The following is a 20,979-nucleotide window of genomic DNA, read 5'->3' as shown; positions in this document are numbered from 1 at the left end:
GTTTACAAAAATACAGAACAGAATTTCATGAAAGTCGATTCTTAGCTTTGTACTGTGAATTTAATGATCTCACCTCAAGCTCTGTCCACTATCTGTTCTGTTCATATGACACACTCTTCATAAGCAGATGAAGACAGAGGCAACTGACGTGCTCAGAGATAATGGAGATTTGAACATATCTTTGTTAATGACAGGTGGGTATCTGCCAATGAAGATCATGTGATATGATCAAAAGCTCCAGAACGGCTAAAGAGACCTTAGAGGTGAGAGACTGTTTGTTTCAAAATCAAAAATGAACTCAATTTAAAATATTACATAATACACACCTCAGTTTATTAGAGAATGTCACTATGAGATGTGAAAGCTCCAGAAAAAAAAGTTAGTGGAACTTAAAATGTTTTTTTTTTCTTTGTGTGACTAGTATCTACAGATGGTAACACCTTTGTGTTTCCCAGATGTGTAGATCAGCATCTAAACACAAAATAAGAGCATGAAATATGCAAACTAAAATATGTTTTAGCAACCTCATGACTTTACAACATCTATAATAACAAACTGAATGATTTTTATCCACATAAATGTGCAACTAAAAAATGTAAAAACACAGAAAAAAAAGCAGGAGGATGGAGTGACAGTAGTCACACAGTGTGAAACCTGAAACGAACTATGATGGAACAGATGTGGAAAATATTCAAATTTGATGTTTAGGTTTCAAATATTCATCAAGTCAAAAAGTATTGAGTCAGTTTTTTCCATCTTCACCACCAAAAGAAAATTATTCATTGTCACTTAACTGAAATAAAATATATTAAATATCTAAAATCAATAAGAATATCAATTCTAACATTCACTGAAACAGCAGCGGGATTTAGAAGGAATCATTTCTCTGAACACTTCATCAACAACTGAGATGATTTCTGATCAAGTCTGTCAAGAGAAAACTGAAAGAAGCATCAACTCATTCGAATAATTCTCTTTGCTTCATTTCAAAACTTTTCAACAGGGTGACTTTTCATCTTAGTTTAGTTTAGTTCTATTATTTCATCTGTTGAAGTGATGATTAACCAAACTCCCGGTCTCCTCCTCCTCCTCCTCCTGTTCTACTGGGAATTCTCCTCCATTAAATTAATCAGATTCGTTTAGTTTCAGCAGACCAAAACAACATTTACCAACCAGGATGATGGCAAACACACAGATCAGAGGGGACACCGAGTATGGAGGACATATGTTATTTTTAATGTCTGAAAAAAAAAGATCAGTTTACATATCGGAGAGGAGGCAAAGTGTGAAGATAAGAACGAAAAGTTCAGAGTTAGCGTACAGGGTTTACAGCTGTGCTCATTTTGTCACTTTTTGGAAACGTGATAAATGATTTGATTTTTGTTTTTAAAACATTTTTTCTGTGTGATCCATATCATTAAACCGGTTTCTTTGGCTTCAGCACACCTGATACTGCTTGAGAATCCTGGAATGGAGATCACAAAACCTTCTTCACGTTACTCATTTTGAAATAAAGAGCAGGAAATTTGCTCCTCCTCAGACCATTTCTGTAAACTGATCGTCCTGTAAGACGGTGATGATTTGTTTTCAGATGTCATTCCATACATGTTTTAATATATTATATATATTTGAACTTGTGAATGAAATGTTTTGTTTTGGGTTTTTTTTTTTCCAGAACAAATGTTAAATTACACTGTTTAAAATGTTCATTATTAAAAAGTTTAACTGCCGAACACAAGATGTTTTCTACTTCAGTGAAGTTTCCGTACCTCACCTCCAGGCTTCCAGACTCGTTGTGATGTTATAAACTCATTTTGCACCTGAACAGGTTCAGCAGAGATTTAAGGTGAGCCCAGACAAACGTATCCCTCCATCAGATGAATGAAAAAACAAACTCTGTACGTATGAACAGTTAACGAACTGATGATCAAAACTGTTTTAGAATGTTTTTCAACCTGATCTCATTGGAAAAACTGAGCTAACTGTGCACAAACACCAACTGATAAAACTTAAACCCCCCCCCCCAAAAAAAGATTTTAAAAAATCCTTCAAAACAGCTCCAGGTTTACTCACTGGCTTTTCTCTGAGCTTTCAGTCATATCACAGCTTCAGATAAAGCTGGTGAGTGAACCCTGAGCTGGGTTCATTCTGTCAGTCTGCTGTTTCCAAAAAATGAACTTTCATACTTAAAAAATTTCACAGAAAAACAATTTAATATTAGTGTTCAGAAAATGGGGCCTTTGTGCATTTCTTCTTTTTTTTTTTCATTTCCATTGAATTAACTGGAGCTAGGTCATTTTAAACTGGGATTAATATGAACTGAAATTCTAAATGTTTTGGATAAAATGGCCTTGAAAATGTATTTATATTTCCCCTCAAAGATTTGAATTCACAGGCCCACTTCTGTCACGTTTAGTCCTCCACTAAATTAGAGCTCACACAATTTTGTCATACACTGTTTCCTCTGCGATTTTAAATCATTACTCTTGACTCAAAACCAGTTGAGACTATGCTCCTCATGTGAAAGATCTAACACACTGGGTCTGTCAGTAAAAGCAGAGGGTTTAGCTGTTCAGTTTGGTTTAAATTCCACACTCGTGTTTCCAAAGATGTCGGCTGAACTGCAGCAACATTTCCACCTGATGAAACTTTGCAAAAAAAAAAAAAAAGAGAAATATTTCTCTTAAAATAACAAAGCAGGGACCAAATGGAAGGTGCAGAGTGAAAATGCAGAAGCTGCTTCGGAGAATTTTAGGGTGAAATCTGGAAACATTTTAGTTCAAGTGGTTAATCGCCCTGCCTGTCAGCGACGGCTTCAAACCATTTCACTGAAGCTAAACTGTGAACTTTCAATCCCACTTTTAATGATAAAACAAAAAATGATTACCTTATGGCAAAGCAAGGTTTCACTTCCTGCGGTGACATCACAGAAACAGGATGTGCTCCCTGCCTCACTTCACAGATAAAGAAGTCATGTGAACAGGGCGTCGTTCATGTGCCTGAGGCTGACTGCAGAGCACAGGTCTGGCTGCTGAGGAGGCTTCAGGGCCTGTTTGGTTTTTGGTTTTTTCCAGTCAGGGATCCAACGTTTCAGGGGTGAGCCCGAAAACAAACGAAATTCTGCAATGGAAAATAAACAACAACAGCATTTTAATAGTAATAATAATTCAGGAGTAAATATGACTTTTCAAGTAAGGACATTTTATTGAGGTGTTTTCCACAAAAGGATAAACACAAAGGACAAAAACAACAATATTTATATGTGAAAAATGAGCCAGACTAATTTCTTCAATGAAAAGTAAACGGTTTAGAATAACAGATAAGCTACACGTATTAAATTAAAGCTATCAAAGCAGATTTTTTAATGAAAAACACAGGGGCTATTGTGAAATGACAAAAACAATTGAAAGGAAAACAACAATAATAATAATAATGAATAATAATGAATAAATTGTCTATTGAAGACGGAGACAAAGAGACAAATTGAACTGACTGGTTCCACTCAGTGAAATATAAACCAGGCTCTAAGAAGCAGTGAGGAGACCTGCTCCCACCATCATGTGCTGCTTTCTCTCCCTGGCTCCGTTTCTCATGTTCGTTTCCACATTTTGAATCCAGCTCATGCAGCGAAGATCTGGAGTCCCTCGCGCAGCCTGGATGGAAAAAAAAAAAGAAAGAAAAAAAAAGAAAATAGAGGGGAAAAGCCTCATGTTTTCATCACGGTCGGTTAGGATTGGATGAACGAATTAAAAAAAAAAAAAAAAAAAAAAAAGCATTGCAGGCAGTTTAACTGTTTGTGAATCGGACTCACCGAGCGCGAGCTCCATCAAAAATAGTACGGTCCAACATCCCTCACGTGGCGGACACCGAGAGGACGGCTGCTCTCACAGAGCTCAACACAAAATGGAGCGCGGGGCGGAGGAAGGAGCTGAGCTCTGTGAGGAGAAAACACACAACAAACTGCACCAAGACAGGAAAAAAATCTGGACTCTAACTTTATTTTTGTTTGATTGAAATGACCCTTTAAATTTAAAGCTCGAAGTCAAACAGGACCGGTTTCTAACTGACAACAACATACTGAGAATAATTTCATTAATAAACAAACAAAAAACAGTCTTGTTTGCAGAAATGAAATGTGTGTTTTCTCCTTCCTGGAGTTCTCTAGAAAATGTTTGACAACGTTAGGTTTCCATAGGATGGATGAAGAACAGCGTTTAACAGACGAATTGTAAGAAAGAATGAAGAGGAAAAAGAGGAGCAAACATTCTGGGGAGGAACAAGTTTGAATGGAAGAGGAGCAAACCTGAAACACTGTTTTCCTAAAGAAACAATGAGCAATAACTCCGCATCTGTCCTTTCACTTACTCAGACAAATTAACTGGACCTTTAACAACGTGTAATAGTTTCTAAAGGTTCTTATAGTTTATTAATATGAGTTAATTTATAGTTTAAATCTTACTTTTCAGCAGCCCACAGTAACCTGAGCTCAGCGCTCCTTCTCTTCTGCTGTCTGAGCCACTACCGCCACCAAGCGGCCGGGACAGACCACTGCACCCGGGCCTGTGGCACAGTACGGGGAGGAGAAGCCGGGGCCTTGAGCCGGGTGAGGCCTGCTGTGGCGCCGCTGTCTGAAACACCCGGGCAGAGAAACACGATAATAACGTCCTAACTAAATCTAAACTTTTTGTTTAAAGCAAATGTCTTGAGAAATAATTTCGATTTATCTCTTAACTCATAAAACTCTTATGACAGACTTTTTTTTTATAAACGGTCAGTTGTCATCTCTCTCCTTATTATTATGCTATCAAAATAAATAAGACAAAAAAACAAAAAAAAATATATTTTCATCAATAACAATCCACCGATTTAATTCATGGGCTCTGCTGAGAAGCGATTCGCGGCCTAAACTCGGTTTAACAAAAATAACATTTCCGGTTGACATGTCCGTTGACACAGCTGTTACTAATTAACGTGCTCACCGTGCACTTTATTAGCCCTCAGAGAGCACCCGCAGATTTACGGTCAGGTTTTTGTTTTGTTTATTTAAGCCGCTCTAACTCCGGGGCCGGATCCACCGAGGCCCTCATCCGACAGCCTGACGAGCCTGACCATCGAAAAGCCAAACGATTTTTTATCGGTAACCAGCGTCGACACGGAACCAACGCTCCGACCTCCGGTTAGCGGATATTAATTCCCCGTGAACCGCGCCGGGGTCTCGCGCGGCGAATCACCTCGCCGTCTTTAATCGGGCCGATAAGAGCGCGCGGGTCGGTTCATTCATTTCTTTGGCTAAAAGTTGAATTATGATGCGCGCTCCCGACGCGTGCACACGGTTTGAGGAAACGCAGCGAACTGATGACAGTGGGATTAAAAGGAGCTCACCTGCTGACTTTAGGGTGCCACACGGGAAACGAAACCACGTGACATTTATTAAGAATAAGAATAAACTGTTCTGTAAACATCCAAACACAATCACACGAGTCTGGGTTTTAAAAGTTTCCATACACTTAATACCATTCAGTGTTTTATTGTTTTATTTCGATTATTTACATGTATATTTGTATGAGAACTGTCATCAGTTCAGTCAGAGACCAGCAGCACATCATGGGACAGACTGTGGAGGATTCCTCCCTCTGACAACCAGGCTTAAACTTGTTAAGGGCCCAGGGGCAAAAGAGTTGTTGCGGGGGTGGGGGGGCTCTTTACCAGTTCACACGTCATCATCATTACACACCCACAGAACCCACACACGGACCAGCACCCCACGCTGGAACAGTATGACCCGAGCCGTGGTTTCTGTTTGGTAACCTGATGTAGAACACACTCAGTCAGGAAGATGAACCATGTGAGCTCAAATAATAAAGGTCTTCAAACTGGATTCTGCCCCAGGATTGTGGATCACGCTCAGCTGATGTTGTACTTTAATGTTGCACATTCATATCATTTATATATTTCACCATCAAACTGTTTACAGCTAACTGACACACTGCAGGTCTGAGGCTTTCAGGGACCCCTGGAGGTCTGCCCGCCGGCCAGTAGAGCTGTCTGATTTACTCTGCTGGTAATCCAGCTCTGTGTGATGCATCATGCACACTACTGCTCAAAAGGTTTAGACCAGCCCCCATTTTTCTGGTTTTTATTCAAGTCCAAGCAGCGAAGAACTCTGAACACAAGTAAACTGTAAACTGTCAGAGATTAAATACATTAATTTTACAAAGTTTAGGTCACCAAAAAACAACAACAAATCAATATATGAATCTATGTAAAGTTCTTCTATTGATGACTTACAAACTCAAACTGTGTTACTACAGCCTCTGATGCTTTATCAGAACAGTACTGTGCTGCAGGAAGTAGGACTGTATGTTTCTATCAGAGGAGAGAAAGGCAGTAACAGAGGGAGACAGACTGGTTGGTCAGAGCTTCATCCTACAGCAAGATAATGACCCAAAACTTAAGAAGAACAGAACCAGACGGAGGCTTCACATGATGAAGACCAGCACAGTCTGCAGACCTGAACCACATGGAGCTGGTTTGGGGATGAACTGGACAGAAGGTGAAAGCAAAGCAAACTACAAGTGTAACACCATTTGTGTGAATTTGTACAAGTTTTGCTCAAACTTTCTGAACAATGTTCTTTTTTAATAGTAGAAAGAATCAGGAGTTTATGGATGAGTCAAACATAGATTTAGTTCAATGATTCCTTTTTTTTTCACAATGTCAAATTGTGTATAACTGAATAAACACTGAGACACTGAATTGCATAGATTTAAATAACAGCAGGACAAATAGAGGAAAACTTATTGGAAAACTTGTGACCAGTAGTGTAGGACACTGTCTCCCAATCGGGGGGGGGGGGGTTAAGGATCGGACGGGTCAGAACATTCAGCTCAGTATTTCTAATATTGTGGCTACAGCTCTGCATTCTGTGTAATGTTAATGTGACATTTACATATAGAGTGTAACTGAATGATTGGACAGTGTCCTCACAGGTGTCATCACTGCTCAGGTGTATACAGTCACCTGTGCATGAGGGGAACCTTTTGAGGAACAGTGATGTGTCGTGTCCGATGAATGTAAAATTCTTCAGTGCTGGGAAATGAACATTAAATCCCACTGGAAATAAAACAATGTGTTCATCACTCAAGCTCCACTTACCTGCTTGTTCTGGAGCTTTTGACCCGTCACACAAATCTTCATCAGTAGCTGAAGTCTGCTGTGTTGTCACTTAACTCTACATATTCAAACTTAATGTTGTGAAATATCCACACACACACACACACACACCTTTTCAGGGTGTGTGTGTGCGTTTCAAGGGTTTTCATGTAAAAATATTAAAAAGCATGAGCACTGACAGGTACTAGGACATCAACTCAGCATCATTTTAAAGTTACTTCTGTATTGTAATCAGAGCTGCAACGATTAGTCAGTTAATCGATTGACAGAAAATAACTCTGCAACTTATTTGATGATTGGTTCCTAACTTGATCCCAGCTTCTAACACGTGAGGGCTGGTGTCTTTATTTATTTTATTTTATTTTTAAAATCAGGATATAAAGCTGAATATTTTGGGGTTTTTCACACACAAAAAAAAAAAAACAGTTTAACTTTTTAACAATAAATCCAGAACAATAAATAAGAATAAAGGATCAAGAAGAATCATCAGTTGCAGCTCTAACTGGACTGCAGGCTGAGGAGAAGCAGCACTGATGGTGATAATGATAAAACATTTTATTTGTATAGCACTTTTCTAAATACTCAAAGACACTTTACAAGGAGAGAGAAAGCAACAATGAAAACATGTCATGAATAAAAATAGAAACAACTTTTAAAAGAGAAAATACAATGTCAGTAGAATTGTGGGTATTTCAATGAGCACCATGTTAGCAAGATAACCTAACGTAACTACCTACTGGATCCATGATTAAACTGTTACTCAAACTGACTTGTTTACAAAACACTTTTGTCTTTTGTGTGTGTGTGTGTGTGTGGTTGTGTGTGTATTTGGACTTATCAGGCCAACTGTGATTGGCTGCTTATTGAAACACCCTGCAGGTAGGTGTTAACTGAATCCGTCCTGGGAGTGGTGAGAATGCAGGCGTGACGTTTTCTACAAGAAAAGCAACACTGGAGGGTGTGTAGGAGCTGAAAGGGTGGTGGTGGGGGGGGGGGGGGGGGGGTGTTTGGAGCGTGGAGGGAGGTCGGGTGGGGGCCTTTGAGCAGGGGCCCAGAACTGCAGATTTTTTCTTTTTTTTTTTGGCCACTGTAGATACCAGATACAACCATGTTACTACGGGAACAAACCAGGGCCAGTTCTGCTGCTTGGCCACCGGTGACCATGTGAGTGAGTTGTGATGAGGGGTTGATGTAAGGCAACGTTACATCTTCACAGCTGACACAGCTCTAGACAGAGGGCGGGGTGGGGGGGGCAGAGACAGTAATAGTAATAATTATACAGCACTCGTCTTAAAGTGCTTTAAAGTGAAAGGAACAGATGTGTTAAACGGTCGATCTGAAACGAACGGGATGGAGACGTGTTCTCTTTATCTTCTAGGTTTGATTCCCAGCCAACCGATTATTATTATTAAAACTACAGTAACAACATGCCACCAGTCAGACGCAAGTTTAGGAACAGTGAGCTTTCAGTTGTGTGTGTGTGTGTTAAAAGAAGGGAACCGCACCAGGCCGTCCTTTCTCCGTGGCTGTGGCTGAGTCGCCGAGGAAGAGGTCCTTCTCAACAGCAGGGCTTCAGTCTGCACGGCACGGAGAAGCCGGGCCGGCGTGCACGAGTTCCAAACGTTTTCGAGGGAAGACGGGCGGCCTAGTCCTTTCTGCCGTGGTCCTTGCTGTTGGTGCTCAGAGATGAGAGGTGTGGGTGCTGTAACGTCAAATAGAACGGAAACGACTCTCTGAAATAGTCATGACACCTTCTAACGCACAATATACACAATGTTCATTCTGGAGCATGTTGAAGGGGTACGTAAAAAAAACAAACAAACAAAACAAAACAAAACAAAAAAAAACGAGTTCATGTTTCCCCTTTCCCTTTACTTTCCAGAAGCCTCGTTGAACAAAAACAAAGTTGGGTTGTATGTTCAGAAACATATCAAACTGAGGGGAGAATTTCTGTCACATTTACTTGGACAACTTCGGGGGAGTGGGGGGTTCTGTGACACACTCTTGATAAAAAATAGCCTTTTGTTTCATTTAACATAAGGATAAAGGGGGGGGGGGGGGAGGAGAGACACTATTCATAATGGGAAGGATAGATATTTTCATAACTAGAGTGGGAGAGAAGGATGGGGGAGATAAATTCTTAGTGAGAGGACAGATTAGGGGACATTTTAACTTATATCCAGTACATGGCATAGATCATACATGAGGGTCAAGGCAACACATTTTTTTTTTTTTTTAAACCTAACTACTCAATCTCAACTAGTTCTCAATAGTGCCCTTCCCTGATCCCAAACACAACGTTCCAAAGGAGGGGTGAGGTGGTGGAGGGGCCTCTGAAGTCCTCCATCCTTGATGCTGGATCCGAAATGGGTAGGGAGGAGGAGGAGGAGGAGGGAGGGTATGTAGAGGTGGTGGTGGATGCCACGTGAAGGAGAAGGGGAGGTGGTGCGGGGAGGGGGGGTGGGTGATTGATTCCTGGGGGCGTCTCATTGATTGTAGAGAGAGCGCTGCTCCCAGGGCATGGCCTGGATGGTGCGTGGCACGGGGGAAGGCTTGAGCGTGGGCGCTCCGTTCGGATGAAGGGAGTGGCCAATGGGGTTGATGGTGGTGAGGGGCCGCTGGGGGGCCAGAGAGAAAGTGTCCTGGTGCTTCGGCTGTAGGAGGAGGTGGGGAAAGGGGCAGAAGACGGAGAGAGACAGAAAGAAAGAGTCAGTGGAGTGATTTTTTTTCAGATTAGATAACACCAACTGATGCTTTGATGAACGTCCTGGTGAAACTCATGATGGATGAGGAACAGATGAGATCTGAAAACTGAAAAAGGATGGGCATTCAAATCCTCCTCCGTCTGTGGGAACAGACAGTGGGGTCTGCACGTCCACTCAGGACCAAGAGGATCTTTTTAAATGCTGGACAGCTTTTAAAAAAAAATCTGAAGGTGAAGTGACGCCAAAAAATGTGAGGAACACGATTAAATCAGACCCGATGCGTCTCGACTGTTTCACCACAGAAGACGTCGTGAACGACAAAGCGTAAAATGAGACATGAGTCGCGTGCAGCCCCGACCACAACACAGAGATGTGCAACACAAGCCGAGTGAATGATTAGTATGAAAGTGTGAAGTTAACAGCACAGCCCCCAGTTAGTAGTGTTAGAGAGCTTCCTACCGCCAGAGTGGATCAACAGTTTAGAGCCCAGGAGAAGGAATGACCTTATCCACTCATTTTTAGTCTGCCGCTTTTTTTTCTTTTTGGGGCACAGTGAGAATTCCAATCTTTATCCTCAGACTACCCTTGTGATGTGATGGCTGCTGCTCCTTTATCACAGCCAGGCTCCACACAGCAGCATTTCACAGAGGGCTGAGATCCGAGTGAGTTTATTCTATGTTGTTGGACGGTTGCTATGGTCACTCTGTCTTTTTTGCCCTGAGTTGAGCAGGATGATGATGATGATTCTCCTGCTTTCATGGTTTCAATCAGACGGACAGGACCAAAGCGTCTATAATCATCTAGCATTAGCTGACGTCCAGTACTTGACTACTGTCTAGCTACAGTGTATGAGGCTGGTAAATGATGGACACAGTCAGGGGACACACTAAACTGTCTCTGCACAGACAGACTCATCACTCACAATCTACTCACTATTTCACACAGAAGGGACAGTTTTTTTTAAGGTAATTTTCCTGAACAGTTTGATCTGGATCAAACCCTGAGGTCGTATATATATATCGTTAAACATTTTTCACTCACTGTCCCAAGAAGCTTTTAAATGAAAACAGCAGACTAAAACCCAAAAGATTTAAGAAGAGGACTGAGACTGTGTCCACCGGGCCTCTCTGCAGATAACAGCACAGTTATCTGTGGCTCTTTTCCAACCACAGTCCAGAGGAAAGGTGGGGCTGTGAGCCGAGAGTCCCGGTGGACACATGACGCATTAAGACATTAGTCCCTCTCTCCTGATGTTAGTAGGCAGACGGGGAGAAGGCAGCTAGCCAGCGGACAGAGGATGGCGGGTGTGTGGCGGTTCTCTCTCCTACCATGGGGTTGGCGCTCAGCCTAGTGTATCCCGAGCTCATCTCCTTTACCTCAGGCACCAGGGGCTGGAGCAGGGAGTAGGAGGAGGATGGGGTGGCGCTGGAGGAGGAGACGTGTTTGTTGGAGGACGAGCTCCTCATGCTCTGCTGGCTGCTCTGGGAGGACACTGAGCTGGGACGGCCCTGCTGGAACACACAGAGACGTGCCCTCTCATACCCACAACAAAACACAAAACACAACACTTTGTCCTGCCTCTGTGAACCAGGTCCTCCTGCCTACCTGGTGGGGGTCAGGCACAGACTGGCTGCTGCCCTGTCCTCCCTGAGACATCGGTGACACGCAGTGAGAGGGCAGAGGTTCCTGCTGGCCGTGTCCTCCATGCTGCGGTTGCATCATGGAGTTAGCGCTGTTCTGCTGCTGCTGCTGCTGCTGTTGTTGTTGCTGTTGCTGTTGTTGCTGCTGACGGCGAGGCGCGGAGGAGAAATTGGAACGACGGCCGCCAGACTGGATGGGAGGAGGTGCGGAAAGAGAGAGAGAGACAGGAGGAGGAGTGATGTTTTAAAATCCTTTCAGTCTTCAGTCTATACACAGTTTATGCCACAAACATGCCAGAAATGCACATAGATTTTGAGACGAGAGAGAAATTAAATAAATAAATAAATAAATAAATAAAGCAGAAGAGAGGTGACAGATGAATGTGATGAACTGTTGTTTTTCTCCACAACAAATCAGACTCTTCACAGGCTTCTTGCACAGTTTAGTGTCAACGTCCGGAGCAGTTCTGCCTCACAGACTCCCGGCCTCTCAGAACCTCAACTGTCTGTAAACCTGTTAACATGAGGGGGGGGGGGATGGAGTGATCGAGTTGTACACACATGCACACACAAATCCACTCACAAATATTTACCAAATGACCAAATCTAAAAATCTGCTCTGAGCTGTACAGAACGTCGGCCTCCGACGCTAACACAAACCTACATCTATCTTCTGTTACCATGACAACCACAGAAGATGTTTGCCCTGTCAGCCTGTCCTCTAACCCTGAAACATATACTAACAATGTTAAACGTAACCTTCTGTAGCTTTAGCTTCGCCTCAGCTTAGGTCTTATCTTCACAGTTCAGACCATCATTCACATCGGGGATGTTTACGTCCTACAGACCAGATGTCCTACAGTGAAATGACAGCCGTCTGAAACCAATCCAACGTCAACACTGATACAGAGCACTGACTTGGAAGTGAAAACAGAACGTGGATGTACCGGTCTAGTTATCGTCAACTGCATTTTACACACACAAAGTCAAGTGTGAAGTAGGAAGTACTTCTACAAAACATTCAACTATCAAAAAGACATTTTGGGTAACATGTAGGAGGACAGGAAATTAACCACTTCGTCTTCAGACAGCTGAAGCCTCGTATTAACTATGGGATGCTCATATACAGTGGACTTGTATTAGTAAGAGATCTGTCTACGTCCAGAAGAGACACAAAGACAGACTTGTCCTTTAATGTTTTCCTTCATTTTCACTTCCAAAAGTTTTAACAAAATGGATGTGACCAAAACCCACTGGTGAACTGTGGACACCCGTTTTAAAGCTGGGCTTAGAGGTCAGAGGTGGATGAACCCACGGCGGTTTCAAACATATTAGCAGTAGCAGTAGTAGTAGTAGAGGTGCACGGGGTTTTAGATGTAATGGTCAGACACGTGCTCTGACAGCCGTCAACCATCATCTGCATCTGCCACTGTAGACAGGTGACAGCGCCAGAGGAAAGCGTCTGACGAATGTTTCAGGATGACAGGATCAGTCAGCAGCTAACGCTCGAGGGGGAGTTTCATGGCCCCGACCGTCACATCTTAAAAACCCCCGGCACACGTTTGGCCCCTTCCTCACAGCTAAACTCCCCAATCTGCTGACTCTGCCTCACAGCCGACACACACACACACACACACACACACACAGACACAGACGCACACACACGCTCACTCATGCTCACACCAACCTGGTGTTTGGCCGCGGCGCTGCAGCGGTGCTGGGCCAGGTCCAGCATGGTTCGGTAGCTCTTAAAGCAGGACGGGCAGTTGAACCGGTTCTTATGAACCAACCCCACGCACGCACACACACACAAACACACACACACACACACACACACATATAATTGGATTACTACACTTGTGAGGACAATCAACTGAATTGTATCCATTCACTGATATCTGAGCCCTGACCCTTTGCCTGAACTTAGCCTAACACCCTGATCCTAGCCCTAAACTCCACAGCCCGCTCTCATTACAGGAGGGCAGCAGGAAGGTCTCCCAAACAGGCTGCTTACAAACTGTAGCTGGAGAGAGGACAGAGGGTCAAGAAACATGGGCTCCGTTACGTTACATGCACACATTTCATCAAAGCAAATCATAAAAAACACTTTTTTCCCCCCATACATGCATATCAACAGTCACGCCCGAGTGTTTCCCCCTACAGTGACACACCTGTGCAGCAACGTTCCCACAGAAACATAAATAATGTCAATTACATTTTTAAGAAACACTAACAAACAATAAGGGTAAGCTTTTTTTTCTCTCTCTCTCTGAAGAAGCTGTGTACACCAGCAATTTTACCAATTCATCACGAAGTAATACTCAGTTGTAAAAGAAAAATAAACATATAAACATATAAACATGTACCTCTCCCTTGTAAAGGCCCTAACTTTACAGAAATATGACACTAACTGACCCTTTAAGAACACGTGGAGATTGTATACAGTGCAACATTAAAGCAAGTGGTTTGCAATAGACAACAAATGAGTTAGATGAGGTCAGTGTAACAGAATCTTAATTAGAGCTCACATTACAACACTGTATTTAGCTTGTCAGGTCCTTTAAAGCTTTTTAAACATTCCAGCTGTTCTTCACATGAGGAGGGTTTCATTTACATTTAGTGTGTATGTATCATTAATCAGTTGCATTTATATTGATTCCTGATTTCATACAGCACTAGAATGACACCACCTCACTCCCTCAGGTGTGAGGGTCACCTGAAACACTGCACACACACACATACACTCAGACCATCATGCCCGTCACAGCAAAGGCTCATCAAACTGGCTGAGGCAAGGTGTTAGCTTCTAACACACTGCCACTTTCCCCATACACACTAACACCATCACACACAGGCCCACACAGTAACTGCTCTGTTACAGTGTTACATCAGTGGTGTTAATGCTGGCGTTTTAGTAACATTTACATTTGGTCAAATGTAAAAACATCTTTAAAATAATGCTGATTTTCCTTTACTAAATCAGTCTAAATTTGACTTAATACATTTACAAGTGAACTCATGAGTGAAATCACTTACAGGTTAAATTAAAACCAGCTGAAAATGATCATTGAAAGTCTAAACCTTTACATCAGACACTGGACAAACACAGGCTTCTGCTGAATCTTAGTCAAGAACGGGCCTAGTTTCTGTCCCCTCCTCTGGTTTTTTATTGACGGTCTTTGGTCGGTCAGACCTTACATGACGTTACACACCTGAGCACTAGTGTCAAGCAGCAACAGCAGAGCAGGAGAGCAGACAGCTGCAGGATCAGAGCAGTCTAATATTAAACCTGAACATTAAAGTTTAAAACGCTGCAGCTCGCACTCAAGAAGTCACTGCACAGCACGAGCTTTCTGCCTCCTACGCGCTGACACACGCGCACCACCTCCGACCTCCTACCGTGTCGCTGCTGGAGACACATGGTGTGCCGCTCAGTGAGACAGCAGAGTCTTCTAGCGCGGCGCTGGAGAACGACACTGACGGCGGGTTGGACTCACAATGCCGTGTAAGGACACCGTGAGTCCAAGGAGGACACGTGGGATTATGCTGTTAGTTTCCCAAGAAACATCTGTCATTGTCATTTTACGCCTTTCTGATGATCTAAATGAGCCATTACGCGCTGTAATAGACCGATGGAAGTAAAAGCAGTGCAATTGTTTTGTGGCGTAACAACTTTAAGAAGCATTCAGGCTAAAAATGGCACTGCATTAAAAAAAAAAAAAAGAAATCGCAATGGTCCTGCAGTTCTTTTGCACTAGCGACACCTGCTGGCATAGTCAGCGTGATTTCATAAAGGGAGGCAGAACTGGGGCAGACACTATGCCCTCCTGCTGAAGCTCCTTGCTGGCAGGAGGGCTGGCTCCTGGTGAGACACACTGCCGGGACGCCGTGCTCAGGCCTACAGCAGAGTTAGCAGTGACAAGAACTGGGGAACTGGGGTTTGGACAAAGGTGATGATAGTGTAATTGTTGCTATATACACCAGGTGAAGACCACCATGTGAATTTTTTTTTTTTTAATTGTATATTAATCTGCCAATGAAAATAGCTCCAAAACAATGAAACCAAAAGGTTGTGAGGCGATCTTCAAGATTTTCACTGCCTTTAGAAATAAGCCATCTTCCACCAAATACATTATACACACAGTAAGATGTTAACAGGCTGTGATTTGATAATTGATTTAGCACATACTGATGTTAATATGGAAGACTGAGACTATGGCAGTGTATAAATAGCAGATGAGTAGAAGAAGAGAGGAGCACAGGTCAGACAAGTCCTAGAGGAAGAGCCGATCAGGTCACTGCACACTCCTCTGCTAGAAGCTTGGACTCATAAATCTGATCACGCTGTCAATCACACATAACGTTACATTTCCTTCAGGAATAAAATATGAAAGCTCTCACAGCTGAAAAATGACTCGCTCAATTTTGGGACCATTAGAAATATTAATGAAGCCCAACATTCATCAACCACTGCTCTCAAAGCGGCTTCTCTCTCTCACACACACACACACACACACACACTCACCTGGTTAGACGCTGCAGCGGTACAGCGGTGCTGGGCCAGCTCCAGCATGGTCCTGTAGCTCTTGCAGCAGGAGGGACAGTCGAAGCGGTTGGGCCCGTCGTCGTGGATCCTCTGGTGGTTGCGGAGGTACCGGGCCAGGCGGAAGGCCTTCCCGCACAAGTCACACATGTAGCGCTTCTGACCGTGGATTCGCATGTGGTTGCGCAGGGACATGTAGTTGGTGTAGGGCTTGCTGCAAAAGTCGCACCTGAGTTTTGGAGATTAAAAAAGGTGTGGAGGTTAGAGGTGGAACAGGATTGCATCCTGCTCAACATCACTTTGACATTTTTATTGGCATTAACTGTAAACCACACATACAATGGACGGCAGAAGATTCTTACTCATCTATATAAAACAGTCCTGAGTGCCTACCTGAAGTCCCCGGTCTTGTGGGTGAGTTTGTGGTTGAGCAGGGAGCTGGCGTGCTTGTAGGCACAGGTGCACAGGTCGCAGACGTACGGCCTCTCGTCTGATTCCATGTCGTCTGACGCTGTTGTAGGAGGTGCTGGTGCTTGGGACTCCATGGAGAGACCGGAGCTGGACAGTGACGCTGAGGAGAGAGACGCTGAGGAGAGACTGGAGGTGGAGAGGGCTGCTGAGGACGAAGGGAGCTGATCGCACCAGCTGATGGTCGAACTCGGCTGCGAGACAAGAGAGGAACGCGTCAAGGCTGAGTATGTCAACAAGTCAGGGCAAAGATGCAACCAGCACTTTTTAGAACTGATTATAATCTCAATTTTTATACAGAACTAAATATTTCAAACATTTTTTGGTATGCAACTCAGAGATTGATGCTAAAAGAGAAGGAACACTGAGTGACAATACTGAAGGCAGTTTATAGAAATGCTTGTTCTCATCAAGCAAATCTGTTGAATGTGATGTGAGTTCAAAGCGACTGAAACAACCAAGCACGTCATCAAAACATGTTCCATAAACAACATCGTTCCATCAAGCTCAGCGCACAAACTTTGGCTTAGTGTTAGTTAGCACTGCCTCTGATTGTAAAGCAAACACTGCCACATAATTCAAAACCAGGTCAGGAGAAAATTATTAGTAAAGGTTTGAAGAAAAGCTGCTGCATATCTGGTCTGTCATCATCTGTCTGTGAGCCATCTGTCTTCCTGTCATCTTTCTATTTTATCACTGTGTATTTCAGCTGTAGAAATGTAAACACAGCTGACCAAACCTGAATGGTACTGCTATACGTGAGATTCATACATGGCCCGAGACTCAAAGCTATATACTAACCAGTAGCTCTCAAAGCTAATGCAACACACTATCTACACCCAGTCTCTCCAGCTCCCTTCACTGGGTGCTGAGTACATATTTGAACCACGTGAAACACATGGACCCCGTTGATTACATAAATTACATTTGAAAATAACCAAACCAGAAACGAGCACAAACGTTTACACAACAAAACGGCCGAGGGCACAGCTCTATCCCATGTCTCCCCGAGTCAAGTGTGCAAACACAAGCTTCTCCCTGCCCAGCTCTGACATGTCTGCAGGTGAACACGCTCTCCCATTTAAGTTCGCCTATAAACAAAAGGCGGCTAATTTTCTGTGAGGATGTGTGATTTAAGAGTTGCTCAGAAAGTTCTGCCGGTATCAACAAGTTGCAGCATTTCTGCATCAGCATTGTATATGTTCTTTATGCCACATATGTGTTATCAATTTAAACTTCTAAGCTGCAGTTCACTGAGCTCCATTAAGTGGTTCAGACATCAGAGCAGTGAAACAGCAAAACACAATTTACAGAGACACAGTAAAAATAAATGTTATGGCACTACAGCTTTAAGAAGCTGACTGACAATATGTTGTTTACCGAAAAAAGGGAAAGAAAACATCCCTCTAGAAAGAATCCACTTCACTACAACTACACATAGAAAGCACCTTTATACATATAAGCAACGGAGATACACGGCTCCATGGCTGAGACAGGAGACACTGTGCATACAACAAATGTTGCCCAGGTGTTATCCTGTGTGTCCAAATTGGTTACACAAATATAAAATGAAAATTACTTATGTTAAATAAGATTTTGTATGATGCACTGTGTGAATATACACTCTGCTCAGGGAGAAACAGCAGGTGAGTAACACCTGGAAAGTGATGCCAACTACGCTATATGAAGTTCAGATTAAATTCCGCATCTCGGTGAAGTTAGCTTAAGTTCCCCGTAAACACAGTGTAATAGAAAATAAGCTAGTCTGAGTTGCATGTGTCACAGCGGGTGGGTAGGTAATACAGAAGTAGCCTGTAAGTCGCCCACATTCAAGTGTAAAAGAAAAACGCTGAAACATATAAATGAATGTGTGGGAGTCTGTGCGCGCCGTGCAGATAATCTGTCGGCTGAGAGCGACCATGAATGAACCGCACAGTCTGGCATCACAAAGAGGTCTTTCAAAGTCCTCCGCGGGGCGTCTTCCGCTACCGTTTCCTGTGGGACAGCCTGGTCGTGTTTACTTTGCGCTGTTCGCTAACAATATTCCGAGGCCGCATGCATGCACTCCTGCCTTCACCGCTCAAATAAAATCCCTGGCGGTTCACCCTACCGGAGCTGAGCTTTCCAAGCAATTTCAAACGTGGCTGTACCCACCAGGAAAAACGCCGCTTTCCAGCGCTGCCTTGTTTTTACACGGGCTCTGGTGTTGGCTAACCGTACTCGCTTTAGCCGCCAGTGTTGTCTGATGTTAGCATTAGCTCGCTAATGTTTAGCTACATTAATGCACATTTTCCGAAACCTCTGACGTATTTTCTGAACCCAGTAACGACACAGTTACTATGGCAATTCCAGCAAACTATCTACGGGGTGTAACACATACAGCGTGCAGGCGCTCATAATTACTAGCCACTTAGCTTGGCAGCTAGGAGCCAAACTAGGCCATGAACCGCTCAGCATAACGATGTCTCTGTTTGCAGGAAGCGAACGAAGCTGCTCTGTGACACAACTTGCAGCATCAGATCACCCGGTGTTGCTAAACTCAACTCACAACCATGTGTAAAAGAGATAATTGGCTCAATCCCCAGTCAGTACAATGTTGCTCCATTAGCCGTTTGATACAGCTATTTGTCAGGTGGGCTCGCTAGCTAACGGTGGTGGCAGCTGGCTTTCTTACTCCGGAGTCGTTGGGATCCTTTTTCCAGAACAATTGAGAGCAGTGAGCGAAGGACTCTGTCGATGTCACATAATTTACTCCGTTTCTATCTTGAAAGTCTCCGTGTGTGCTGCCGGTATTTGTTCTGGCGTACATCGTCGGTTTTCGGATTCTTCGACTTTTTCTGGCTGAAAAGAAATAGGGCCGCTTTGTCGGGGTCTTCTTCCGAAAAGAAAAAAATTTCTTCTGTGAAATGAGCATTTTGGTGGCGGACATTTCGAAGCACGCGGGGCGTTACTGCCGCCTGCTGGACTGGAGTGACAGAGCATTTTCATTCCATGTTGTTTTCCAGCCTATTCTCCTTATTATTTTCTAGATGTATTATATTTTACATACAAAACGTGTGATGAGCTTATTGGATATGACGCATTGTTATATATGAAATTACCCATCAATAAATGCAGAAGTTAAAATTAGCTTCACCTCAAGCATATACAACAGACAACTGCTACTAACACATTATTGCATCCATTAATATTAATAACATAATAGTGAAATTCTCACGGGGAGCATTTCTGTTCATCGTTAGTACTTTTACTTTTGAGTAAAGTACATTTTGCTAATAATACTTGAATACTTTCACTTTACATTTCTAGTGCAGGAGTTTTACTTGCAATGGTGTATTTTTACAGTGCAGCACTGCAAATTGTACTTTATATGTCCTCCACGATTACTGTAAAGAATGATTGATTAAATTATATAAAACCCTGTATGGTATTTTAATAAACCATAATCTTTATCAACAACAATAACAATGATTTGGTTTTAAAAGTTTTATGAACTGAGATGATTCTCTTCTTCGTTAGAATAAAGTTGACTTTAAATTTTTTTATTCATACCTCCAGCACAGGTTGTAAAAGCACATGTTTAAATAAATAATTTATATTAGGTTGTTGATGCTGCTTTAATAAGACTTCTGCATCTATTGATCAGGATCCACCAGGAGAGACCAGACTCTCCTGAGCCCAGAAAAATGAAAAATGACAGAGAAGGTTGAAGGCCGGTGATGTCTTTAACATTTCTGACCTCTTCCTCTCTGTCAATCAGCATCCAGGAGGAAAGACCTGACTCTCTCCTGTAGCCTGCTGTGCGTCCATGCATACAGAGGCTTAGAGCAAGACTGGATAACCAACCAGGCGTAGAGGATCTCTGTGTGCACCACACTTGAAGGGAACTTGAAGGGAAGCACAAGGAGTGGAAGAAACAGGAGACTCCAGCCATGGATTACAGACACTACTTGCAGCAACTTATTAGACAGACGTCCCTAATAAACTGGAGGAACTTCTGAATCCATTCATCTGGGTCACTTTCATTTACTGAGTTTTTTTTTTTTTTTGCCAACTGTCACAGAGAGCAGGGCCATGAATCCAACTGTACACAGAACAAACAATCAGGGCAAACTTTATCATGCCAAAGCAAATGAATTTTATTTACACATCTAGTTTGTACAACAGCGCCACCTATAGTTTAATGTGCTGGACACAAGTGAAGTGAACACGTGAGTTGTGACAGACTATTATTTTTTCCTTGTGTGTAATATGATTATTCCAGTTAAATACTTTGAATACGACACTTTAAGTGTTCTATATATTCTGATTATTATAATCTACAACACATAGTTTGTTATTTTGTGTCAAATCCCTCAAAGAGACTTTGTAATAAGCAGAATGATTTGCACATTAATAGTAACTGGATTCTGTACATTTACAATGTGTATGGTATCACAAAACACTGTGG

The 20,979-nt window shown here is 42.8% G+C and overlaps 1 protein-coding gene across 3 annotated transcripts; it reads right to left on the bottom strand.

The window, feature by feature from the left end:
* Nucleotides 1-7,713: 7,713 nt before the first annotated feature.
* Nucleotides 7,714-19,401, bottom strand: LOC121198984 (zinc finger protein 646-like). 3 transcript variants are annotated; one of them, XM_041063400.1, is made up of 7 exons: nucleotides 19,204-19,401; nucleotides 16,455-16,723; nucleotides 16,044-16,290; nucleotides 13,206-13,295; nucleotides 11,484-11,708; nucleotides 11,207-11,389; nucleotides 7,714-9,827 (listed from the first exon to the last, which is right to left on the bottom strand). In XM_041063400.1, the coding sequence occupies exons 1-7, from the start codon at nucleotides 19,336-19,338 to the stop codon at nucleotides 9,660-9,662; spliced, it is 1,317 nt and encodes a 438-aa protein (XP_040919334.1). In that variant the 5' UTR covers nucleotides 19,339-19,401; the 3' UTR covers nucleotides 7,714-9,659. The 3 variants fall into 3 exon arrangements, with proteins under 3 accessions (XP_040919334.1, XP_040919335.1, XP_040919336.1); XM_041063401.1 differs by having other exon boundaries at nucleotides 11,207-11,386; XM_041063402.1 differs by lacking the exon at nucleotides 13,206-13,295.
* Nucleotides 19,402-20,979: the final 1,578 nt, after the last annotated feature.

Source organism: Toxotes jaculatrix, chromosome 18 (genome assembly GCF_017976425.1).
Source record: "Toxotes jaculatrix isolate fToxJac2 chromosome 18, fToxJac2.pri, whole genome shotgun sequence".
Lineage (NCBI taxonomy): Eukaryota > Metazoa > Chordata > Actinopteri > Toxotidae > Toxotes > Toxotes jaculatrix.
The sequence above is the reverse complement of the archived record's forward strand: the minus strand, read 5'-3'. Positions and strand labels throughout refer to the sequence as shown.

Excerpts from the sequence above, each read along its gene's own strand:
- LOC121198984 (XM_041063400.1), bottom strand. The coding sequence starts at position 19,338 with ATGTACGCCAGAACAAATACCGGCAGCACACACGGAGACTTTCAAGAT. Across the intron at positions 16,291-16,454 it reads CACAAGACCGGGGACTTCAG|GTGCGACTTTTGCAGCAAGC; the intron begins GTAGGCACTCAG and ends TCCAAAACTCAG. Across the intron at positions 9,828-11,206 it reads GGCTGAGCGCCAACCCCATG|CCGAAGCACCAGGACACTTT; the intron begins GTAGGAGAGAGA and ends CTCCTCCTACAG.